This window comes from Dasypus novemcinctus, chromosome 22, assembly GCF_030445035.2.
Source record: "Dasypus novemcinctus isolate mDasNov1 chromosome 22, mDasNov1.1.hap2, whole genome shotgun sequence".
Classification (NCBI taxonomy): Eukaryota; Metazoa; Chordata; class Mammalia; order Cingulata; family Dasypodidae; genus Dasypus; species Dasypus novemcinctus.
In genome coordinates this window covers 46,193,647-46,220,677 of record NC_080694.1, presented here as the reverse complement: position 1 = coordinate 46,220,677, position 27,031 = coordinate 46,193,647, and the positions used below count along the sequence as shown (strand labels likewise).

Below are 27,031 nucleotides of genomic sequence, written 5' to 3'. Positions count from 1 at the left end.
TTATAGTAGACCACATAAGAAATAAGGGCCTGGACTTGATCAGTGGTAGGGGTGGATAAGAGGAGACATATTTGTGAGAGATATATATATTAATTTTATTTATCTCCCCCCATTGCTTGTGCTTGCTGTGTCTATTTGTTGGGTGCTCTCTGTGTCTGCTCATCTTTTTTTGTTGAGGCACTGGGAACCAAACCTGGAACCTCCCATTGTGGGAGGGAGGAGTCCAATCGCTTGAGCCACCTCCATTCCCTGCTTGTTGTGTCTCGTTATGTTTCTTTGTTGTGTCTCCTTGCTGCATCATCTGGCTGTGTCATCTTGTTGCGTCAGCTTGCCATGCCAGCCCGTGGCGTCAGCTTGCTCTTTTTCTCATCTTCTTTAGGAGGTACTGGGAACTGAACCCAGGACCTCCCATGTGATAGGCTGGTGTCCAGCTGCCTGAGCCACCTCCCCTTTTCTGTGATATATTTTTAAAGGTAACACTGACAGGATATAAGGAATGATGGAGAGAGATAGCAAGGATGATGCTCCGGTTTCTAGCTTTGTTAGGTATTTACAGTGAACCATGAGTCAAATAAAGATCATGAGGAAGTCAGTATTAGGATATATCTGGAGATACGGAAGAGTAGGAACCTTAACTATGACTTCATGGAAACCAGAAGACAAGTCAAAGAATGAAGCCATTTGGAAAGAACAGGAGCAGGTCTTCTGGAATGAGGTGGCTCTAAGTGATCTCAACAGCAGGAGTCCATGAATTTTCACTCTGTTCTACTGTCAATATGACTCAGCTACAGTCTCCTGCCTTTGGTTGTTTTCTTCTCCTTACTCTACAGACAAGCTTGTCCTTTTTTCCCCCACTTCAAATTCCTACAGAGACTTAGCAGATTGGTCTAACTAGTTGCCATTATTAGTTGGGCAGAGGTTTTCCTTACATGCTCTGGTATGGATTGGTGGCCTTCAGAGGCTCATCTGTGTTGAGTTAGCTGTAGGGGGTGTGGAGGTAGTTATGAAATACAAAACATTCTTTTGGCACAAGGATAGTCTGGGCCCTGTTTCTTTCAGTAAGGAACAGTACATGAGGCAGTTTGTCCCAGAAAGGGTTATCCGGTACCTTAATTGATATGAAGCTTGGGAAAGAACCCAAGGTTGCAGTTGATTTGGGAATCGCCTCTAGGTGGTAGTGGAAATACAGAGAATGTTTGAGAGAGAGAGAATATGTAGAATGAGAAGAGCACCAGTTGTTGAAGAGACTTCTTTCCCCATTGAGTGGACCTCACACCCTTGTCAAAGACCAGTTGGTGTGGGTTTTATTTCTGAACTCTCAGTTTGATTCCATTGGTCTGTATGTATGTCCTTGTGTCAGTATCATGCTGCTTTGATTACTGTAGCTTTGTGATAGTTTTTAAAATTACAAAGACCAAGTCTTCTATCTTCATTCTTTTTCAAGATGGTTTTGGCTATTCAGGGTCCCTTACCATTCCATATGATTGACTTTTCCATTTCTGCAGAAAAGACTTTTGGAATTTTGATTGGGTTTGCTTTGAATCTGTAAATCTCATTGGGTAAAATTGACATCTGAACAATATTTAGTCTTTCAGTTCATGCAAATGGAATGTCCTTCCATTTATAGATTTTCTTTGATTACTTTCAACAATGTTTACCTTCTTGGTTAAATTTATTCCTAGGTAGTTGATTCTTTTAGTTGCTATTATAAATGGAATTTTCCCCCCTTGATTTCTTCTTCAGATAGTTCGTTGCTAGTATATGGAAATACTACTGATTTTAGCTTGTAGATCCTGTTACCCCATCACTTTACTAAATTTATCAACTGTAGGAGCTTTATTGTCATTTTTCAGGACTTTCTAAATATGGTATCATGTCACCTGCAAATAGGAAAAAGTTTTACTTCTTCCTTTACGATTTGAATGCCCTTTCTTTCTTTCTTTCCTAATTGCCCTGGCTAGAACTTCCAGTGCAGTGTTGAATAACAGTGGTGACAGTGGGCATTCTTGTCTTGTTCTTGATCTTAGGGGAAGCTCTCAGTCTTTCATTATTGAGTAGCATGTTAGCTGTGGGCTTTTCATGTATGCTATTTATCATATTGAGGAAGATTCCTTTTGCTCCTAGTTTTCTAAGTGTTTTTATCAAGAAGACATGCTGGATTTTGTAAAATGCCTTTTCTGTGTCAAATGAGATGAACAGCTGTAGTTTTCCCCTTCATTCTATTAATGTATATCTTATTAGTTGATTTTCTTATGTTGAACCACTTTTGCATACCTGGGATTAATCTCATTTGATCATGGTGTACAATTCTTTTGAGACGCGCTATTAGATTTGGTTTGCTAGGATTTTGTTGAGGACTTTTGCATCTAAATTCATAAGGTATCTTGGTTTGTAATTTCTTGTGGTATATTCATCTGGCTTTGGTATCAGGGTGATATTGACTTCAGAATTTAATTAGGAGGTGTTCCCTCCTTTTCCATTTTTTTGGGAGAGTTTGAACAGGATTGGTGTTAATTCTTTGAATGTTTGGTAAATTGCACCAGTAAAGCTGTCTAGTCCTGGGATTTTCTTTGTTGGGGGTTTAATGACTGATTCATTCTATTTACTTGTCATTGGTCTGTTGTGCTCATCTGTTTTTCTCTTGAGTCAGGATAGGTTGTTCATGTGTTTCTAGGAATTTGACTCTTTCACCTAGACTAATTTGTTGGTGTACAGTGCATAGTGTCCTCGTATAGTTCTTTTTATTTCTGTGGGATCAGTAGTAATGTCCCCCTTTCATTTCTGATTTTAGCTATTGGCGTTGTCCCTTTTTTTCTTTAACAGTATAGCTAAAGTTTTGTTGATTTTATTGATATTTTCAAAGAACCAGTTTTTGGTGCTGTTTCTTTTTATTGCTTTTTATTCTCTGGTTCTTTTATCACCAGTCTGATGTTTTTCATTTCCTTCCTTCTGCTTCCATTGGGTTTAGTTTGCTCTTCTTTAGCTGGTTTCTTTAGTTGTGAGATTAGGTCTCTAGTTGGAGATTATTCTTTTAATGTAAGCATAGATATGTATAAATTTTTCTCAGCACTGTCTTTGTTACTTCTTGTAAGTTTTGGTAGGTTGTGTTCTTATTTTTTTTTTTTTTTAAGGATTTATTTATTTAATTCCCCCCCCCCTCCCCTGGTTGTCTGTTCTCTGTGTCTATTTGCTGCATCTTGTTTCTTTGTCCTCTTCTGTTGTCAGCGGCACGGGAATTGTGGGTGGCGCCATTCCTGGGCAGGCTGCACTTTCTTTCGCACTGGGCGGCTCTCCTTATGGGTACATTCCTTGCGCGTGGGGCTCCTCTATGCCGGGGACACCCCTGCGTGGCAGGGCACTCCTTGCGCGCATCAGCACTGCACATGGGCCAGCTCCACATGGGTCAAGGAGGCCCGGGGTTTGAACTGCGGACCTCCCATGTGGTAGACGGACGCCCTAACCACTGGGCCAAGTCCGTTTCCCTGTTCTCATTTTTATTTGCCTCAAGATGGTTCCTAATTTTCCCTTGTGATTTCTTTTTCGATTCACTGTTATCTATGAGTGTTGTTTAATTTCCACATGTTTGTGAATTTTCCGTTTCTCTCTCTTACTGATTCCTAGCATATTCCATTGTCGTCAGAGAAGATGCATTGTTTATTATCAATATTTAAAAATTCATTGAGACTTGTTTTTTGACTTAACATGATCTATGCTGGAGAATGATCCATGTGCACTAGAAAAGAATGTGTGTTCTTCTGTTGGATGAAATGTTCTATATGTGTCTGTTACGTCTAGTTGGTTTAGAGTATCATTCAAGTTTTCTTCCTAGTTCCTCACTGATAATATGTCTGTCCTTTGTATACATTACTGAAATTGGTGTATTGGAGTTTAATATAGAAACATAAATCTTCATAAAACATAAAACATTCACACCTGTCAATGTTTACGTTATGTTTGAGACTTTGCTCTTATGTGTATATATGTTTACAACTCTAATACCTTTTTTATTGAATTGATTTCTTTATCAGCATATAGTATCTTATCTGATAATATAGCTCTCATTTGGTTACTATTTGCATGATATGTTTTTTCCATCCTTTCATTTCAACAAACTTGTGCTTGAGTTTCTGGTAAAAGGCATATGGTTGGGTCATACTTTATTCTATTTTTTTTTTTTAAGCCATTCTCCTAATGTCTACCTTTAGTGAATTTATTCCATTTATATTTATTTATTTTTAAATATTTATTTCTCTCCCCTTCCCCCCAGTTGTCTGCTCTCTCTGTCCATTTGCTGTGTGTTCTTCTGTGTCCACCTGTATTCTTTTCAGCAGCACTGGGAATCTGTGTCTCTTTTTTGTTGCGTCATCTTGCTGTGTCAGCTCTCCATGTGTGTGGCACCGCTCCTGGGCAGGCTGCGCTTTTTTCACACAGGGCGGCTCTCCTTGCAGGACATACTCCTTGCACGTGGGGCTCCCCTACGTGGGGGACACCCCTGCATGGCACGGCACTCCTTGCGCGCATCAGCACTGTGCGTGGGCCAGCTCACCACATGGGTCAGGAGGCCTGGGTTTGAACTCGATCCTCCATATGGTAGACGGACTGATGCTCTATCAGTTGAGCAATGTCGGCTTCCCCATTTATATTTAAAGTAACTAGATAACGCAGGACTTCTGCCTGTTGGATATTTGGTTTTTTTAAGGCTTACATCTTATTTGTCCCTCAGTTCTTCTGATAATGCGTCCTTTCATATTTATTTGATTTTTTTTGTAGTGTGCCATGTTGAGTCCCATCTCATTTCTTTTTGTATTTATTTTTCATACATTTTCTTTGTATTTACTATGGGGCTTTAATTTAACATCTGAATCTACAATGATCATGTTTGATGTGATACCAATTTTATTTCAATACATATATGATTACTGTTTCTATATCCCTCCATCTGCAACCTGTTTCTTGTATTGGTCACAAATGATACCTTTATGCATTTTATGTCCAAAATCATAGATTTATCATTACTCTTTATGCATTTGCATTTTAGAACTTGTAAGGAGTAAACAGTGGAGTTACATACCAAAAAATACAGCACAGCGGTCTTGGTATTTATAATTATCTGTAAGGTTACCTTCGTCAGAGGTCTGTATTTCTTTATGCTGCTTTGATCGACTGTCTAGTGCTTTTGTCTTTCAGTTGAAGGACTTCCTTTAGCATCCCTTGTAGGGCAGGTTTGGTGGTAATGAACTCCTTTAGTTTTTTAAAATCCATGAATGTCTTAATCTCTTCCTTATTTTTGAAGGAAAAGTCTTGCTGTATGTAGAATTGTTGGTTGGCAGTTGTTTTCTTCTAGCACTTTAAGTATTTTGTTGCACTGCCTTCTTTCCTCCATGGTTCCTGATGAGAAATCATTTGTAATTGGGATTCCCTTGTACATAACATGTTGCTTTTCTCTTTCAGCTTTCAGAACTCTTTCCTTGATCCTGGCATTTGATGGTTTGGTTTCACCATGTGTTTGGGCAGATTCTCTTCCAGGGTATCTTTATTTGGGATTTGTTGGGATCTTGAATGGTCATATTCTTGTCTTCTGTTAAAATTTGGGAAGTTTTTAGCCACTTCTTTGAATAGTCTCTGCCTCTTTCTCTCCTTTTTCTACTTCTGGAACTCCCACAGAGTGTTACGCTTGTTTGTATCCCACGGGTTATTTTGGCTCTCTTTACTTTTTTTCATTATTTCTTTCCTCAGGCTAAATGATTTAAATTGTTTTATCTTCAAGTTCTCTGAGTCTTTCTTTTGTCACCTCCAGTCTACTGTGAAATTCCTGTAGGAATTTTTATTTTCTGTTAGTATGGTCTTCGGCTCTGTTTGGTTCCTTTTCATGATTTTCATCTCTCTATTATATTCTCTTTGTGTTCATCTGTTGTTTTCCTGACTTCCTTTAGTTCTTTGTCCATGTTTTCCTTTAGTTCTTTGAGCATATTTAGGACCATTTTTAAAAGTCTTTTGTTTGTTCCAGGTCTGATAATCCTCATTGATGGTTTCTAATGCTTTAATCTTTTCCTCCTTTGCCTGGACCATTGCTTCCTGTTTATTTGCATGTTTTGTAACCTTTTGTTGAAATTTGGACATTTTACTATCTTAGTGTGTTATTGCTGGAATTTGGATTCTGAGGTATCTGTTCCTTAAGTTGTGTCCAGCTAGTGTTATGAAGGAGTTGTCCTTGGCTGGTCTTTGCAGATTCACCTGTGCTGAGTGCTCTCCTTCAGGGCTTATCTGAAGGAGATCCATACAGTTCCAGGCCAAAGCTTAGGGCCTACCTGATCCTCTCTGTACATGCATATTGATTAGGTAGGAATTCTCCAGTTTACACACATACAAATGTCCCCTCTTGTCCTCACTGTCCAGCACCATGTTACATGTTTTGTAGCCGGCAGTCTCTTGCCCCAGGAAGCACTGCTTGACTGCTGTCCCACAGTGCTCTGCTAGAGGGCTCTGTAAGCTGCCTTCTATGTGCAGGGCCAGTCCTGAGTTGGTGAGTCCCAAGGGCCACCCCCAGACAGATTTAACTGTACATTGCTGATACCAAGAAAGCAAACTAGGAGTGTGGGCTGGCTCTGTGCTGAGCCATTGACTGGTGGGGGGAAACTGCCTGCTAGTGCACCATAAAATCCTCCTGCTTTTAAGTAGCTTTTCTCTTGATTTGGCACTTGCCCTGTTACTACAGTCCTTTACTGTTTTCTAGAGCTTTGAGAAAGGTGGCTCTGCCAGTTCTCGTTGCTTGTAAAGCCTCTGGGGGGGTGGGCTGGGGTGCAGATCCCAGAAATGTCTTGCTTGGCATCTTGGTCCAGTTGGGCTCCTACTGTTTTTTTTTCCTAAGATTTATTTTTTTATTTCTTTCTCTCCCCTTCCCCCGCCCCCCAGTTGTCTGCTCTCTGTGTCCATTCACTGTGTGTTCTTCTGTGACCGCTTCTATCCTTATCAGTGGCACTGGGAATCTGTGTTTCTTTTTGTTGCATCATCTTGTTGTGTCAGCTCTTGTGTGCAGCGCCATTCCTGGGCAGGCTGCACTTTCTTTCTCCCTGGGTGGGTCTTCTTACAGGGCGCACTCCTTGCACATGGGACTCCCCTACGTGGGGACACCCCTGCGTGGCACGGCACTCCTTGTGCGCATCAGCACTGTACATGGGCCAGCTCCACACGGGTCAAGGAGGCCCGGGGTTTGAACCTTGGACCTCCCATGTGGTAGGCGGATGCCCTATCCATTGGGCCAAGTTCACTTCCCTCCTATTGTTTTTAAAGCTGTGTTTTCTTGATTTGTCGCAACAACCCTTTAACTGTTTTCTGGAGTTACGAGGAAGATGGCTCTTCCAGTTTTTGCTTGTTGTTCAAAGATTCTGCTGGGGAATGGAATACAGGGGCTTCTTAAACCCCATATTATCCTTACATAATCAAAATTGTCCTTCAGATTCCTGTAGGAAAATACTGCTTTAGAGATCAGTTTAGCATCTCAATAAGTCTCTCTTGTTTTAGTTTGGCTGAGTGGATTAAACTGAAGTGAAATAAATTGGATAAGAGAATGTTATTTAAGGTTATAGTGTCCCAATAAATGTATCCAAAATGTAACATATTTTAACATGTAAAATAAATATTAGCAGTACTTGTTTTTATTTTCGTAAGGAAAAAATGTACATTGTACTTGCCACCAACCCTAGTGCTCTTTTGACAGTGATTGCACAATGATGCACAGAGACATATAAGTTTATGAAGGATGCATATATTTTTGGGGACACTGTACACTTACAGATTGAAGGGAAGGAGAAGGTAAGGAGGAACAGGATGAAATAACAGGCTTGCAAGGTCGGCAGACAATGGTTCAAGAGCACAGAATAGTTAGTCTTGAAAAGGATTATATACATGCTTTTCTGGTAATAGTGGAAGGGGTGATTAGAGAGTTGAAAATGACCCTATCTTTGGGCCTCCCATTTTCGTAATAAAGTAGGTGAGGTAGTTGGCTCACTGAATTTGATTAGAGGCTTTAAAGCTCAAAGTGAATTATGAAAGTATGGATTAGCCACTGAGGGTAATGGGAGCAAATTGACTACAGAGTTCTGAAAATATTGTTGATAACACAGAAGAGAGCCCAATTTACATGGCTAGTTCATAACAGTGTCTGTTTAAAAGATCGTTGGACTTTATTCACCAGGGATTGAGTGTCCTGTGCAGGATTAGGGAAGATAGATTATAATACTTGAGAGCTTTTAAGTGATTATCCATATAGCCCATCCTGAAAAAGGAAAAAGGAAGACAGTACAAAACAAAAAAGGCTTCAGAGAATTCAAGCTCCCGGGGTATGATGTCGAGGAAGTGTGGAAGTGAATCTTTAGAAAGGTGTGAGGATGGGTGGTAGGAGCGAGCACCCTAGAGGAGGGGATAGGCATTTCTACTGTGACGTCATATAGTCATTGCTGGAAAAACCTCATCGTGTTTTAAACACAATCGTGTAGTAAAAGTCACAGGACTTTTGGGAAAAACCTATGGAAGTTTGTAACAAAGGTAACAATCCTAATAGAATAAAAGCATGGTTAAATTTCTTCTGGCATTTGTGCCCTATAGCACAGGTTGCTGATTCTTTGCCATGTTATAAGGGGCTTGGGTTTCCTCCTTCAAGATGTAAGTGATTGAGGGCTGCTTAATCAGAATTAAAAATATGATTTAGAGTTTAGCCTTCATCATTTTTTTCCACACATAATATTTACTTATTACGATGGTTAAAGTCCCCCAAAACTGACAGTGCCCAGTGCTGTGAATGTTTATAGTAGCTTTATTCATAATCATCTGTCTTGGAAGCAACCAAGATGTCCTTCAATAGGTGAGTGGATAAACTGTAGTATATCAATACTGTGGACTATTACTCAGTGATAAAAAATGAGCGATCAAGCCCTACAAAGACACATATGAATCTTAAATATATACTACTAAGTGAAAGAGGCCAGTCTCATTCCAACTGTATAATTCCACCTATATTACATTCTAGAAAAGGCAAAACTATAAAGATTGGAAAAAGATCAGTGGTTGTTAGGGATTTGGGAGGAAAGCATTGAATAGGTGAAGCATGGGATTTTTTTAGGGTAGAAGTATTTGTATGCTACTATACTTATGGACACATGACTCTATGTATTTGTTAAAACTGAAAGACCTTTACAACATTGAGTGAACCGTAGTGTATTCAAATTGAAAGAATCATTTGAGAGGTAGGGAGGAAACTCCAGGATAGAATGCAGAACGTGACAAAACAACCTAACAGTGTTACAAATGCATGAAAGAATCTCACAGTGGGGTGGGGGGAAAAGGCACTGACCTAATTAACTTTGGAAATTAGTGGAATCTGTAAAACTAAATGTTAAAGAAACGATGTAAGCACTGTTGCTTTTCTTTGTAGGCTTTCAGATTGTTCTTTATGCTCACCAGTGTCTTATAATGTCCTTTATCTTTTTAGTCATATTTTCCTTTAACTCCTTGAATTGATGTAGATTTGTGTGATTATCATTAATTAGTTACCTTAAATCCTGTATCTCATCAGGATTTTTGGTTTGTTTCTTTGGCTGGGCCTTCCTGTTTCTTATAATGGCTTTTATTTTTTTGATGATGTTTAAGCATCTCATGTTGGTGAATTTACTTTGATGGTCAATTTCTCTCTCTTGCCTAGTGGTTTTGTTTCATGGTTCTGTTTTGATTTTTGGTTCATCCTGTTCTAAGACTTTAAATTTGCCCAGCTTAAGTTATCAAAATAGGACCAGGAACCCATTAACGGGGCACAGGTCAGATCCAAGGGGTCTGGGACGAGAGACTTCAAAAAGCATTTTTTTCCTTCTTGCATGTTCTGGCCTGCCAGCAGATGGTGCCCATCAGTGAATCTTACCACAGAGGTGACTCTTTCTGCCTCCACTTACCTCCGATTCTGGTCTGGCTAGAGAGCTGAGATTCAAAGCAGGTTCTGCTGGCCACACTCACTGTAGAGAAACCATTCTCTGCCCTGTGCCACACCCGCCCTCTTCCCAGGGAGGAAGACAACTGTTGCTGTCTCAGTTGGCTGCAGTGAGCCACGAACTTTATCCAGGCTGTTTGCCTTGAGGGTGGGGGGGCTGCCGTTCCTGGCGCGGGGGCTAGTAACTCATGGTTTTCCTTTGGCTTCTTTGTCTCTCTGTCCCTCACCCTCCTGGACAATGTGCAGCCCTCTCGTGGTCTGCAGATCCCCAAAGCAGCTCCCTTGGATAGCTTTTTGCTCCTCCTCCATTGTTTTTGTAAGAGAGTTGAGCCCTCCCTACCTACTCCAATACCATCTTCCCAGAAATCCTGGACAATTTATCAAGAAATTGTACATAAGCACTGTACTCTAGTTGATAAAGTTGTATCTCAGGGGATATGGGTTAACAATTCTGGTACTGTTATACATGTATACTGGAATTGAACAATTAAGTAAATGGTTGATGTACGGTGGGAGCCAGGTTTCTCACTTTTGAAATAGGTGGTTACAGATAAGCAAAGCAGGAGGACAGAATGCTCCAGATGGTCATGCGTTACAGTTGGAGACAGTGTGAATGCATGTTTAGCCTGAATACAGGTAAGTACATATAGAAATATGGATATGTGTATATACACGTTTTAGTATATACAGATGTATTTTCGTGCTCTGTCATGATTCCTAGGAATCACAACATCCCAGTAGCAATGAGCACACCTAGAATGGTCCTAGTACCGTTTTCCAGTGAATGGAGCCAGTGAGAAGTTGGAGATATGGCTAATTCTAGACCGGGTCAGGAAATAATACAAGATGTGCCTGGAGCATCCTGTAGTGCCAGAAAGTAAGGACGTGTTTAAACCAACAGTACCACCAAAACAAAAGCCAAGGCCACACTGATGGAAGGATGCCATAGGGACATAGCTTTGGGGGAAAAATTTACAAAGGCCAGAGCTGAAACGATCGAGCAATAAAATAAACTACTATTGGTTAACCGAAAGTATAAAATAAACATCCACGAGTCCATACTGATTTACCAAGGAGGAGGTATCTTAGCACCTTTAGATCCATACTGCATTTGAGAGTCGCCCATGATGACTTAGCATGGCGGCAAGCTTAGCAATTCCTAAAGCCACTGACCGCTAGGTACTACTTGTAGTATACTGATGTGCTTCCATAGAAGTCCCTTTTTAAAAAAACAAAACAAAACAGAAAACACCTGAGGGCCTTTATATATAGCTACATCTTTCTCTTTTGTTATTAATATATTGAGAAAAACTATTAAGAACCAACTAACTTAATGTAATGGCATCATTCCTATATTAATTGCATGTGAGCTAATTAATATTTTAAAATGTGTGTTGTAACAGAACAGACTTTATTAGAATTTAATATTTCTGAGGTGAAATAGTTCAGGTGATAACAGAATCCAGAGTATGGGTCGAAAGAATGGTTGAACTTAGAGTGGAAGTCATTGTGATAAAGACGTCCAGGAGTTAAAATATGAAAACAATAAAATAATCTACAAGTAAGTATGGGAGGGATACATGTTACTATGAGGGCAAATGAAAAGGAGGTTAGACCAAGTCAGGAAGGCTAGAGAAAGAATATTTGAGGGAGAAAAGCCTGCTCTGAGATCGACAGGATGAGAAAGACCTGACCAGGTTAAGAAGGAATGGTAGAGCACGTGAGTGGTTGTTAAAAGTGTCTAATGCTTCTGAGAGTTCAGGTGATAATAGGACTGAAAAGCGTCCTGTGGGTTTTGTGGAGTAGACACATGGAGGTCATTGGTCATCTTGGTGAGAGCCGTTTTGGTGGAATGAAGGGAGTGAAAGTAGAGTGGGTTGACCAGTTTGTAAGAATGCATTGGTTTGTCAAACCGACAGACTAGTTGAATAAACCAGTGGTTGTGTTAAGTGACTTAGGAACATTGTCCAGAGGATTAGGTGTCATTTAATTCCTGGATAGCAAAAAGATTAATTAAAATTTTAATTAGAGCAGTTTCACTTCTCAGAATTTTTTTTTAAGGTACTGTGCCTGGGGGTTGAGCCCAGGGCCCCATATGGGAGGCTAGCACTCAACCATTGAGTCACATCGGCTCCCCTGAGTTGGGTTTTTCATTTGTTTGCTTGTTTCTTTAGTTTTTTAGGAGGCACTGTGCATCAAACCCGGGAACTCCCATGTGGGAAGCAGACACTCAACCACTTGAGCTACATCCTCTCCCCTCACAGATTTCTATATGTCAGGGTACTTTGAAAGATACCACTTTGTATTGATTTTTCATTTAACAAACATGTATTTACTATCCACTTTATTCAGAGCCCTTTCCATTTCAGTTAAATGGAATCAACATTGTTTGCATTTAAAAAGTGCTGATCTTTTTGCCTTAGAGTTTTGAAGCAATAAATACATATATTTTCTAGACCCATATAGAATACATGTAACATTGAGGACTTCGTTGTTTTAAAAGTTTAACCTTTGGTAGTGTGAGGTTGCTTTTTGGTCACTACAGAATTTAAGGTAATAAACTTCATGCTGCTAAGTGTTGTTAGAAATAGGCCTTTCACTTCTGATATTAATAGGCTAACTTAGAAAATAGTACCTGACTTTAAAAATTTATTTTTTAATTTTTTTTAGAAGAGGTGTAGGGGATTGAACAACAGAAGCTTGTACATGGGAAGCAGGCACTGAACCATGGACTACATCCGTTCCTCCTCTTTTTTTTTGACTTTAAATTTGAAAAATGAACGTCTTTTACTTTTCACATTTACAGAATTTATCTTAAATGTCTTAGAAGAACTTAATGAATATGATGAATCCTTGAAAATTTATGATTATATGGTACTTTACAGTTAATTTTGCATAGTAGGAAAATGTATATGGGATTTTTAATTTTTTTTTCTTTGAAGTACTGGGATTAAACCCAGACCTCGTACATAGGAAGCAGGTGTTCAAACAATTGAGCTATACCCGCTCCCTGGGATTTTAACTTTTACATGGATTTAATTCATGCTTCTACTACTTATTTTGGGGCAAGTTTTATAGCCTCTGTAAGAATTGATCCATTCTTAAATATAATGTTTATTAAATATACCTATTTCACAAATGTTAAGTGAGAAGAACCCATATAAAAGCACCTCATGCTTTAGCACATTGTTTACCCTCAAATATTAGTCTCCTTCTCTTTTCCTATAGAAGGAGCAAGAGTAAGAGATAAATGTAAAATGATCCCAGAATACTCAAGGTAACGAAATCCTTCGATGGGTTCAGAGCTCACCCTGGAAGCAGACTTCTTGAATTTAAATCCCAGATAAATAAATTCTGGTTTGGAATTCCTACACAGCAACATGACCTTAGGCAAGTTTCTTTATCTTTTAGTTTTCACAATTGTAAAATGCTAATAAATAGTACCTACCTCATTGGGTATTTATGAAGATTAAATGAGCTAATATAGATAATGCTTTTAACAGTGCCTTTTATGTACTATTAAATATATTAACTTTTTTTTACATAAAAATTTTTTTAAAAATCATGCAATATGTTACACAATAAATTTGGTCCATAGTAATGCAGTCATACAGTATTTGTCTTTTTGTGTTTGGCTTGCTTCGCTCAACATAATGTCCTCCAGGTTCATTCATGTTGTCATGTTTTATGACTTCATTTCTTCTTACAGCTGCGTAATATTCCATTGTGTGACTACACCAGTTTGTTTATCCATTCTTCTGTTGATGAACATGTAGGTTGTTTCCATCTTTTGGCAATGATGAGTAATGCCGCTATGAACATCTGTGTGCAGATGTCTGTTCATGTCACTCCTCTCAGTTCTTCTGGGTATATACCTAGTAGTGTATTGCAGGGTCATGTGGCAAGTCTATATTAAGCTTCTTTAGGAACTGCCAGACAGTCCTCCACAGTGGCTATACCATTCTGCTTCCCAGCAACAGTGAATAAGTGTCTCTATCTCTCCATATCCTCTCCAACACTTGTAGTTCTGTCTTTTAGCTATTCTGATAGATGTGAAGTGATATCTCATTGTAGTTTTGATTTGCATTTCTCTAATCACTAGTGATACTGAGCATTTCTTCATGTGTTTTTTTTGCCATTTGTGTTTCTTATTTGGGCAAATGTCTTTTCAAGTCTTTTGCCCTTTATTTTTAATTGGGTCATTTGTCTTTTTATTGTTGAGTTGTAACATCTCTTTGTATATCCTGGATATTAAACCATTACCTGACATGTGATTTCCAAATATTTTCTCCCATTGAGTAGGCTGCCTTTTCACCCTTTTGACAAAGTCCTGGGAGGTGCAAAAGTGTTCACTTTTGAGGTGGTCCCATTTATCTAGTTTTTCTTTAGTTGCACGTGCTTTGGGTGTAAGGTCCAAGAAACCACCACCTACTACAAGATCTTGAAGATGTTTCCGTACATTTTCTTCTACTAGTTTTATGGTCCTGGCTTTTATATTTAGATCTTTGGTCCATTTTGAGTTGATTCTTGTATAGGGAGTAAGATAGAGGTTCTCTTTCGTTCTTTTAGTTATAGATATCCAGTTGTCCAGCACCATTTGTTGAAAAGTCTGTTCAGTCCTGTTAACATCGACTTGGTAGGTTTGTCAAAAACCAGTTGACTGAATAGGTGAGGGTTTATTTCTGGGTTCTCAATTATGTTCCACTGGTCAATAGGTCTATCTTTATGCCAGTACCATGCTGTTTTGACCACTGTAGCTTTGTATAGTATGTTTCAGGGTCAGGCAATGAAATTCCTCCTATGACGTTCTTCTTTTTTAGAATGCTTTTGGCTATTCAGGTGCACTTTCCCTTCCAAAAGAATTTGGTAATTGTCTTTTCTAATTCTGTAAAGTCAGCTCTTGGAATTTTGATTGATACTGCGTTGAATCTATAAATTAGTTTGGGTAAGATTGACATCTTCATGATGTTCTTCCAATCCACGAATATGGAATATCTTTCCATTTGTTTAGGTCTTTTAAAATTTCTTTTGGTGTTGTTTTGTAGTTTTCTGCATATAGATCCTGTACTTCTTTGGCTAAATTAATTCCTAGGTATTTACATCTTTTATTTACTATTGAAAATGGAATTTTCCCCTATTTCCTCTTTAGATTGTTCAGTACTAGTGTACAAAAACACTGCTGACTTTTGTGTGTTGATCTTGTACCCTCCCCACTTTGCTGAACTCATTTATTACCTCAGGTAGCTTTGTCGTGGATACTTCAGGATTTTCTAAGTGTAGGATCATGTCATCTACAAACAGAGTTTTACTTCCTCTTTTCCTATTTGGATACCTTTAATTTTTTTTTTTTTTTTGCTTGTCTAGTTGCCTTAACTAGAACTTCTAGTACAATATTGAATAACAGTGGTGACAGTGGGCATCCTTGTCTTGTTCTCAATCTTAGAGGGATAGTTTTCAATCTTTCCTGATTGAGTATGATGTTGGCTCTGGGTTTTCATATATGCCTTTTATCAGATTGAGGAATTTTCATTCTATTCCTATCTTTTGAAGTGTTTTTATCAAAAAAGAATGCTGAATTTTGTTGAATGTCTTTTCTGCATCAGTTGAGATGATCATGTTTGTTGGCCTACAGTTTCTCATAATGTCCCCTTATGATCTTTTTATTTCTGTGGGGTCAATTTCAAATTCCTCCTTTTCATTTCTGATTGTGTTTATTTGCATCTTTTCTCTTTTTCTTTGTTAGTCTAGCTAGAGGGTTGTCAATTTTATTAATCTTCTCAAAGAACCAGCTTTTGGTTTTGTTGATTTTCTCTCTTTTTTTTTTTTTTTTGTTCTCAATTTCATTTATATCTGCTCTAATCTTTATTATTTCTTTCCTTCTCCTTGCTTTTGGATTGGTTTCCTGTTCTTTTTCTGGTTTCTCTAGTTGTTCAGTTAAATCTTTGAGTTTAGCTCTTTCTTCTTTTTAAATTTAGGCATTTAGGGCTATAAATTTCCCTCAGACTGCCTTTGCTATATCCCATAAGTTTTTGATAAGTTCTCGTTTTCATTTGTCTCAATAAATTTACTGATTTCCCTTGCAGTTTCTTCTTTGACCCACTGATAATTTAGGAGTGTGTTGCTCGGCCTCCACACATTTGCAAATTTACTTTTTTTTTTTGTCTGTTACTGATTTTCAGTTTCCTTCCATTATGATCAGAGAAGGTGCTTTGTATAATTTCAGTCTTTTCATATTTATTGAGAGCTGCATTGTGCCCTAACATGTGGTCTATCCTGGAGAAAGATCCATGGGCACTTGAGAAGAGTGTATGACCTGCTGAGTTTGGATGCTGTTAGTTCTAACTCGTTTATCATATTGTTCAAGTTCTCTGTTTCCTTGTTGATCTTCTGTCTAATGATATGAGGTGTTGAAGTCTCCAGCGATTATTGTAGAGATGTCTCTTTCTCCCTTCAGGCTTCCCAGAGTTTGCATCATGTGCTTTGGGGCACCCTGGTTAGGTGTATAGATATTTATGACTTTTATATCTTCCTGGTAGATTGTCCCTTTTATTAATATATATAATGGCCTTCTGTATCTCTTGTAACTTTTTTGCATTTAAAGTCTGTTTTGTCTGATATTAGTAGAGCTACTCATGCTCTTTTCTGGTTACTATTTACGTGGAGTATTTTTTCCCAGCCTTTCACTTTCAGCTGGTTTGTCCTTTGGTCTAAGTTGAGTTTCTTTTAAGCACCATACGAGTGGCACATGTTTTTTGTTTTTTTTTTTTTTTCCTATTCTGTCAGCCTGTATCTTTCCATTGGGGAGTTTAATCCATTCACATTCAGTGATATTACTGTAAATACACTGTTTACTTTCTCCATTTTATTCTTGTTTTCATATGTCATATCTTATTTTTTTCTTTTTACTCTCTTGGTTATCCTTTCTGTCCTCCTTTCTTTCATACTCTCTTCCAAGCCTGTCTCTCCTTTCTTTTTCCTTCAGTTTCTGAGGCTTCCTTTGGTATTTCCTGCAAAGGTGGATCCATTTTTGCATAGTCTCTTAGTTTCTGTTTGTTTGTGAATATTTTATATTCACCTTCATTTGTTGAAGGACATTTTGTTGGATAAAGAATTCTCGGCTGGCAGTTTTACTTTTTCAGTATCCTAATTGTATCATATCACTGTCTTCTTGCCTGCATGGTTTCTGCAGAGAAATCTGAGCTAAGTCTTACTGGATGGCCCTTGTATGTGATCGTTTTTCTACCTTGCTGCTCTGAGAATTTTCTCTTCATCTTTAACATTTGACATTCTGAATAGTATGTGTCTTGGAGTAGGTCTGTTTGGAGTTATTCTGATTGGGATATGGTGTGCTTCTTGGACATACAAGTTCATTTCTTTCCCAAGAGTTGGGAAATTTTCAGCTATTATTTCATCAAATACTCTTTCTGCTCCTTTTCCCTTCTCTTCTTCTGGAACTCGCATAACACGTATGTTGTTGTGTTTTGTGTTGTCATTCATCTCTCTGAGCCCCTGCTCAAGTTTTTCTATTCTTTCCTCTCTCCAATTTTAGCTGCTTTGTCTACAATATCACCCATTCTTTCTTGTATCATTTCGAGTCTGCTCTTCTATGCCTCAGATGTGTTTTTTGTGTGTGTTTTTTAATTGAAGTATATCACCCACACATAAACATACATAAACAATAAGTGTATAGTAATAGTTGTGAACTTACAAAACAAACATATATAACACCATACAGGACTTTCTTAACTCACTCTACCACCAATAACTTGCATTGTTATTAAACCTTTTAACTAACGATTAAAGAACATTGTCAAATTACTACTACTAAACAAAGTATTTTTTCCCCAACCAATCCTGTTATTATCTTTACATCATTTATATATGAACATACATAAACAATTAAGTGTATAATAAAAGTTGTCAACTTACAAAGCAAACATGTGTAACATCATACAGGGGTCTCATACATCAACCCTCCACCAGCACCTTGCATTGTCATGAGACGTTTGTTACAAACTATGAAAGAACACTGTCAAAATCTTACTACTAATCATAGTTCTTATAATACATTTGGTGAGTTTTACCCTCAACCCACGCTATTATTATTTTTTAAATACCTTCTTTTTATGACAAAAGTTGTAAACTTATGAAATAGCCATGCACATGTGCAGAATTCCCAAACAACACCACACAATGTGGTGTGTCATTTACTACAGAGAAAATAATATCATCTGATTATTGCCATGTCCATAGTGTACATTTGGCTCACATTTTCCATATTGCCTCAGTATCAACACAGTACATCGTTTGCATAGATGTCAAGAATATTATATTATTACTACTAACCACAGTCCATAGATCACTCCAGCTGTATTCTTCCCATGCTTCTCCACATTCCCAACACCCTGCGGTAGTGAGGTACATTTGTTCTAGCTAACAAAGGACATTTTTGCATCTGTACCATCAACTACAATTCTCACCCACCTCTTGGTTTACTGTGCTATCCAGTTCCTAGAGTATTCTCAAGCATCTGTCAATTGGCATTTACATAACTAGACTACCATTTTCAGTCACATCTCCACTTATAAACCAGCTGTTACTCACTGTGTGTTACCATCCACTCCATACATTTCCACATCTTTACAGTAAAGCGGATTAAAACTTCTACATACATTAAACATCAGTAGTCCACCCAGTCCTCCTCTTGTCTCCTTTAAGAATCCATCACCTACCAACAGGTCTTGAAGATATTTTCCAATAATTTCTTCTGGAAGTTTTATGCTTCTTGCTTTCATTTTTAGTTTTTTGATCCATTTTGAGTTAATTTTTGGATAAGGTGTGAGATAGGGGTCCTCTTTTCCTTCTTCCAGCTCTGGATATCCAATTCTCTCAGCACCGTTTGTTGAATGGATTGTTCTGTCCAAGCTGTGTGAGTTTGATAGGCTAGTCAAAAATCACTTGACCATACCTGTGAGGGTCTGTTTCTGAACCATAAATTTGGTTCCATTGGTCTATTGTGTCTGTCTTTAGGCCAGTACATGCTGTTTTTCCCACTCTAGGTAGGTATTATGATTTAAAGTCTGGAGATGAGGGCTCACTTTTCCATTTTATGATGTTTCTGGCTATTCAGGACTCCTTACCCTTCCAAATAAATTTAATGATCATGTTTCAATTCTTTCTTTAATGCTAGTGGGATTTTTATCAGAATTGTATTAAACTGTGTATCAATTTGAGTAGAATTGACATCTTAATGATATTTAGTCTTTCAATCCATGAGCATAGAATGTTCTTCCAATTATTTAAGACTTTTTTGATTTCTTTTAACATCGAGTTGCAGTTTTCTGAATACACGTGCTCTGCATCATTGGTTAAGTTGATTCCTGACTATTTGATTTTTATCGGTCATATTTTATTTTCACCACTCTTGACTCTTTTAGTTACTTTATTGATATAATCGTCATTTCTAGACTCTCTTCCGGGCCCCTCTCTCCTGTCTTTTCTTTTCAGGCTCCGGCACACCCTTTAGTATTTCTTGAAAATCTGGTCTCTTGCTTAGAAATTCTCTCGGTTTCTGTTTATCTGTGAATATTCTAATCTCGCTCTCATTTTTGAAAGACAGTCTTGCTGGATATAAGATTTGGCTGGAAGTTTTTCTCTTGCAGTATCTTAAATATATCAGACCACTGTCTTCTCACCTTCGTGGTTTCTGGTGAGAAATCAGGACTTAATTTTATTGGGTATCCCTTATATGTTATGCATTGCTTTTCTCTTGCTGCTCTTAGAATTCTCTCTTTGTCTTTGGCATTTGACATTCTGATGAGTATGTGTCTTTGTCTGTTGGGATTTTTTCGGATGGGAGTACATTGTGCTTCTTGGACATGGATATCTATGTCCTTCAATAGGGTTGGGAAACTTTCTACCATAATCTCTTCAAATATTCCTTCTGTCCCTTTTCCCTTCTCTTCTCTTGGGACCCCCATGACATGTATGTTTGCACACCTTTTGCTGTCATTTAGGTTCCTGAGACCTTGTTCAATTTTTTCCATTCCTTTTTTCATCTGTTTTTTTTGTCTATGTTCACTTTCAGAGGCCATGTCTTCAAGCTCACCAATCCTTTCTTCTGCCTCCTCAAATCTGCTATTATATGATTCCAATGTGTTTTAAATTTCATTGATTGCACCTTTCATTCCCATAAGATATGCTATTTTTCTATGTATGCTTTCAAATTCTTCTTTGTGCTCAAACAACATCTTCTTAATATCCTTAATCTCTTTAGCCATCTCATTGAATTTATTGAGGAGATTTATTTGAACATCTATGATTAGTTGTCTCAACTCCTTTATGTCATCTGGAGGCTTATCTTATTCTTTTAACTGGGTCATAGCTTCCTGATTCTTGGTGTAGATTTTAACTTTTTGTTCGTGTCTTCGCATCTGGCTTTCTAGAATATTTTTTCTGGGTGCAGTATTTCTCTTTTGTTTAGGGCTTCCTATCCTTTCTCCCTTGCTGGTTGTATACAGTAGGAGCTGAGCGTGTAGTTGCTGCTGTACGCTGTGGAGGCTCAAACTGCCCTCATTGCACCAGGGACCAATGAAACTTCTTCCAGCTTTCTCCTTTGCTGGGGTAGGGACAGAGTCACAGATAAGTGGAATCATCCACGTGCAGGCCTAGACTGTAGTTGCCCAGAGAGACTGATGAAGCTTCACCTCCTGTTCTCCTCTGCCTGGGGCGGGGGTGGAGCTGCAGGTGTGGGCAGCAATCTATGCAATGTGGGTCCAAGATGACTGCAGTTGCCCTGGTAGACTTCCGATTCTCAGTCTGTGACAGCCAAAGTTCCCTGCAGTTACCTCTATAGGCTGGTGTAGGACTACTCAGTCTCATCCCCACCAGAGGCAGGGCTGAAGCCTAGGCTTGGGCTGCAGGCTGATCTGCTGAAACAAACTGGTTCCTGGGGATACTGAGAGTTTCAGTCAGCCCGGCTTCCCCTCAGGCTGGGGGTGGAGTCAGAAAGGTGACTCCTGGCTTCTTTCTGACTTGGGCAGGTTCACACCCCCCTGTTCCCAGGGTTATCTCTTAGTCAGCCAAATCTGCCAATCAGTAGCCCAAATCGGCAGTCAACTGTCTCCTCCTCCCCTGTTTCTGGGAAATGGAGCTCTCAATTCCCATCCCAGGACAGCTCCTGGGGTGGCTTGTGCCGCCAGAGTAGGACAGTCACCAGCCTCTGCGGCTTGGCTGGTAATTTCCCCGAGAGGCTGGCGCAAGTCCCCGCAGCTTCCTACCTGCTGGGGGTGGCCCTGGGGCCTAGGCTAGACCTGCACTCTGACCTGGATGGAAGAAGCCGGTCCCCCCAGCACTGGGATCCTCAGTCAGCCCTGCTTCCCCTCGTGCCAGGCACGGAGTTAAGCTGGCGACTCCCGGCCTCTTTCTGACTTGGACAGGCTCAAACCTTAGCTGTTCTCAGGATCCTACTGTAGCCCACTGAATTTACCCATCATAGCTGAAATTGGTGCCCAACTGTCTCTTCCTCCCCCGTTTTTGGGAAGTGGAGCTTTCAATTCCAGCCGTGGAGCAGCTCCCAAGGCGGCTTGTGCTTCCAGTGGAGGATGAATACCGGCCTCCGGGGCATGGAGCCTTCTACAAGTCTTCTCTGCACACAGGCAGTCTCTTCCTTCCACTCCTTGGAGGACATTGCAGGACGCTCTTCTGGTCTTCTGGAGCCCCCAAACAGGTGCTTCAGCTAGCTGAAGAGCTCTGGGTGTTTGCTAACTGCCCAGTAGCAGGAGCTGACTCTAGGAGCTCCTTACTCCACCACCATCTTGCTGGTTCTCAGATGTGTTTTTTGATCTTAACTATGGTGTCTTTCATTCCCATGAACTCTTTTACTTTTCTGTTCAGCATTTCAAATTTTTCTTTGTGCTCTCTCAGTGTCTTCTTGATGTCATTTATCTTTTTAACCATGTTGTCTTTTAGCTCATTAATTTGATTTTCAAAATTTGTGCGCATCTTGCTCATTAGTTCTCTCAAATTCTGCATCTCTTCTGGGGCTTTGATATGTTCCTTTTCTTGGGCTGTGTCTTTTATTTTCTTAGTATCGCTCATGATTTTTTGCCGGTATCTAGGCATCTGATTAGGATTTAGTCCACTCAGATGCTCAGTGTCTTTCTCTTTGGTAGGGATTTAGTAGCCAGAGAGTGTGTTTTACCATTGCCCTTTGAGTCTTGGCTTCACATGGATTGTTAAGATTGTCCTGCTGATTGCTCAAAACTGGGCACTAGACCAAGTAAGACCTTGGTTTTAAGTTGTTTCGTAGGGCCTTGGGGAGGTAGGCTACAGAGGCCAGAAAAAGCCTCTCATTTTTATTTTCTTGAGTGCACTTCATTGGTCTGCCAGTAGATGGTGCCCTTTGGTAGTTCTCAGTTAGGTCTGACTTGGTAGGCGCTAAAGTACGCTTGGTAGGCGTGTATTTGTTGGGCCACAGATGGGATCTCTGTGATAGAGCCTTCTGTCTGGAGGCAGTGAGCCTTGTAATTCAAACTTTCTCTGAGACAGTTCTCCAGCCTTTCCTTTTCCTGGGTGGAAAATACCTCTTCTCCCCTCTGAGTCCTCACATTCAGTCCCTGTTAGTCGTCGAGGAGGAGGCTGGGAGGTGTGCGTATCTCTAGCCCCTTGCCAGCCACCAAGCAAACAGTGGCAGCCCCACCGGCCAGAAGCGTGCCCGGACATGGCAGCCCAAATTTGTGGGTCCGAGGCTGAGTCAGCCTTAGGCCGTGTCCCTCTCTCCCTTTCCTGGGATGGTGGATCCCTGGGTCCTGTCCCCCGCCCCAGTCTGCATTCGCAGGCCTAGAGGCCCGAGAGTTCTCCACTGTCTCTAGTGGGCGGCGGTGCCGGCCACAGCAGCCACTGCCCTCAGCTCAGTGTCTCCATTTCCCTCCCTCGTTTCTCCCTCGTCTGGGCGGTGTTCAGCCCTTGCCTGGTGTCCCAGGCCCCAGAAGATCCCCTCCAGCTGTTTCAGCCTGACTGCTAACTGTTTTTCTGGAGAAGAGAGTCCGGTGTCTTTCTAGTCCCCACCGTCTTCGTGGAAGTCCTGTATTAACTATTATTATCATTTACACTTATCAAGTGTACCTTGAGATTTACCTCAGGCCTAGAAGTTTTGACCACTTCCCTCAAAAAGAAAAAAAAAAAAGAATACCCAAGTAAACAAAATCTAGTTGATTAGGACTTTTCTGATTAATCAGGGTTATCTTTTAGGTGTACTTATAACTGTCTAATTTTTTAAGAATGTATTTAGTTTACATGACCTTTTCCCAGCCAACTCAATTGTTTGAACACAATTAAAATATTTTTCTTTGAAGTTTTATTTTTATTTATCTCTCCCTACCCACTCATTGTTTTGCACTTGTGACTGTTCATCTTCCTTATTTCCTTAGGGTAACCGGAAATCGAAAACCCGGGACCTCCAATGTGGGAGAGAGGCGCTTAATTGCTTCAGCCACCTCCGCTCCCTGCTTTATTGAATCTCTCTTTAAGTTTTCCTCGGGTCTCTTGTTGCGTCTTCTTATTGCGGCAGTTCTCTGTGCCTGCCTGTTGCGCCAGCTTGCTGTCCTCTTGAGGAGGCATTGGGAATCGAACCAGGGACCTCCCATGTAGTAAGCGAGAACCCAAATGTTTGAGTCATATCTGCTTCCCTGAACACACTTTTACTGAAAAAGGTGTTGAAACCATAATTTATTAAATGCTGAGATATTTATTTAAAAGAGACGTGTCCTTGACTGCAGGCTAACTTTGGATAGCATAAGGTATTTGAGAATTTAGATGTGTCAGAATAATAATCATTTGATAATAGCTTCCAAACTATTTTTTAAATGACAGTATATTTTTAGGGGTGTCCATATACATATATTTTTTCTGCTTATTAGTACAGTGTAAACCTGTTAAATGTGTTAAAGCAGTTTTGGGGTATCTAGATTGGTGTTTCTTTCCATTTTTACCTTTGGTCACCAGGCTGAGAACATGTTTCTGCCAGTAACACGTACTTCATGGTAATAGATGGGAGTGGCCAAAAAAAAAAAAAAGAAGAAAAGAAAAGAAAAGAAAAGATAAAAAGAAAGGGTGGCAGAATTTATTCGATTTCTTTTGGCCCATGTGGACATGTGCTGATTTGTGTTGCAAGTGTGAAATATTTAATGATAAAGTATGAATTGGTAGTTTGATGAAGTGTATGGTAAGAGAAGGTGTGATCTTACTGGAGTGTGACACTTATTGTATATCTTAAGATAAAATTTTTGACTAAAAAAGGTATTTAGTTTTTTTTTGTTTTTTATTTAGGAGGTATGGGGGATTGAACCCAGGACCCTTATACATGTAAAGCTGAGCTATACCCACTACCCTTTAAAAATTTTTTTTCTTTTCTTTTTTTTTTTTTGGTATTTAGTTTTAAAACAATCATGACAAATTTGAGAAGGGGCGTTCTGGTTGCTACACATGAAGGCAATTTTTATAGTATAGGTAAAGGACAAACATGTTTGTATTTGGTGAAACAGATCTAACTGGAACACCTGTATAATGGCGTGTAGAGTATTTTGTTTCTTATACTGTCCCTTTGGGGATTGTGGAAACTCGTCTCACAGTCTGAGTACTTTCTGGTGTGCTACTTCAACTTCTTTTTTTGTTCTTGTGTGGTTTTATGGACATATTTTCTCTTGCTCATGTGATTTTGTTCAAACACTGGGTTTCAACATAATTTGTATCTTGGGTTAGGGACTAGGGCGGTGGTTGTGAGTGAAGAAAAACCTCTGGGATTAGAATTGAGGAACAGCTAATTTTAAAAGGTTTAAAACCATTATCTAACAGCCTTCCTGAAATACCAGCAATGGTATGGTATGGTGTTACTTCCTTTCTTAAAAAACAAACAGAATACAAGTAGTGATTAGATATATTTCTGAATAGACTGTAATGGACTAAAGAAATTTTATGGAATCAACCTTTGAATAGAATTAATAAGAACTATAGTAAAAGAACAAAATTGAATTCATAAAGTAAGAAAGCTTTTTTCTAGTTCAATCTAACTGTAAAATTTCCTTTAAAAATATATTTTGTATTACAGATGCTTCTGCTTTAAAAAGGCAGACTTTTTTGCAAAAGAGTATACAGGAGTTTTATAAATTATATGTGGATTTAGTTATGATAAAATTAAGATCATTTTCTTATGTTCTTCCAATATAGCTATTTATCTCTAAAAATATAGTCTACCCGAAGTTATTTAATTTGCCTAAAGGGTTACTAGCTTCCATCTGAAATCTTTAGAACTAGTAATAGTGTAAAGAGTTCTTTTTTTTTTTTTTCCTTTCCCTCGGCAGTACTAGGGATCAAACCCAGGACCTCATGCATGGGAAGCAGACACTCAACCAGTTGAGCTACATCCGCTCCCCTATGTGTAAAGAGTTCTTTAGTTAACTTGGGCTGTTTTGCTTTTTTGGATTAATTGTGATAAGGAATTTTTCATTAAGTCCTTAATTATGTGAACTGATGGGAGCACAAATGTACATATAATTCCAAAGGCCATATTTGCTCCTGAATTGTTTGTTCAGATTTTCATTTCAATATCTCATTTGCTGTTTTTCCTTCCAATTTCATGTGCAGGTCATGGCAAAACCCCAAAGGATGCTGCATCAGTTCGTGCCACACATCCAATACCAGCAGCCTGTGGGATATATTATTTTGAAGTAAAAATTGTCAGTAAGGGAAGAGATGGGTAAGTGTAAAATTTGGTGAGAAAATTGCTTGCTAGTTGTGGATAAATACTTTTGCTTTTATTTATAGTGCTTATGATAAAATGGAATTTTGGCAATTGGAAAAGTGGAATCTGAATATTCCAATATAGTAGATTTGATCTGGTTCTGCTTAAATACTAGCTGAATATAAAACTTGAGCTGGTGATATTAAGATTTTCTGGTAGGTTTGTCATTAGATCAGAGAATTGGGATTAAAAAATACCATACCAAGTACCATTGTTTGTATATTTTGGATGAATTGTTATGCTTTAATAATATGTATCAGTAAAATTTATTCGTTAAAAAAAGGGGAGGGGGGGGACGATGACTTTTTTTTTAAAGGAGGTACCGAGGATTGAACCAAGGACCTTGTACGTGGGAAGTGGGCATTCAACCCCTGAGCTACTTCCACTCCCCAATGAGAGTTGGTTGTTTGTTTTTTTAGGAGATAGTGGGGATCAAACCTGTGATCTCATACATGGGAAGCAGGTGCTTAACTCCCCAACTCATTTTCTTATACTCTCTTTTCCTGAAATCTGTTGAGAAGTTAATTCTTTTCAAAGCTAGTTAACACAAGCCAGTAGTTGATTCATGGGTGTTTTACAGGGGTTGGGACTTAGAAGTCTGGGTTTTTGTTGGATAATGTATGTATGTATGCTCTCAGTTGGAGGAGATTCCCAGGGTTATGATGAGATTTAGAATCTTCCAGGTCAGAACTCCATGCTAGACCCTGGAATCAACTTTTAGATCATTGCCTTTCAGATCAGAGTTAGTTGTTTTGGGGAGGACATAAGACTTATTTATGGGACTATTAAAGTAGTTTGGGCCCTATCCCAAAGTCTCTAAATCAGAATTTTCAGAAGTAGAGCTTGGGCAAGATAGGCATTTTGGAGTATATCTCTGGTTAAGATACCCAGAATCATTGGATTTCCTATCCAGTGGTATTTCCTGATAACTACATTGTGGTATCAAGGATTTGTGAAAGCAGCCATAGGATCATTTGTCCAGCTACTAAGGTGAAGCCCTTGGGCTTTGTGGATAAGATAACTATTAGTCAGCTAAGAGGGGTGCTGATGCCACATACCAGAAATCTGTTGGCTTTTATTAAGGGAAATGGGGTAAAAGCTTACAGTTACAAAGCCCTAGAGTCCATCTCAAGGTTGATTTTTCACTAAAGTCAGTTGCCATGTGTTGAAACAAGATGGTGGGTGATCTCTCCTTCCTTCCTCCCTCTTAAGGCTCCATGGGCCCAGCTTCTTCTGATCTCAGCTGTAGGAACTTC

The 27,031-nt window shown here is 39.2% G+C and overlaps 1 protein-coding gene across 1 annotated transcript in view; it reads left to right on the top strand.

Annotated features, from left to right (window-relative positions):
• RANBP9 (RAN binding protein 9) overlaps window positions 1-27,031 on the top strand; it is a 115,281-nt gene that overhangs the window by 5,080 nt on the left and 83,170 nt on the right. Inside the window, exon 2 of the mRNA XM_058285237.2 lies at window positions 25,619-25,730. Coding sequence (XP_058141220.1) covers window positions 25,619-25,730 — 112 coding nt within the window. The remainder of the gene's footprint in view (window positions 1-25,618; window positions 25,731-27,031) is intronic.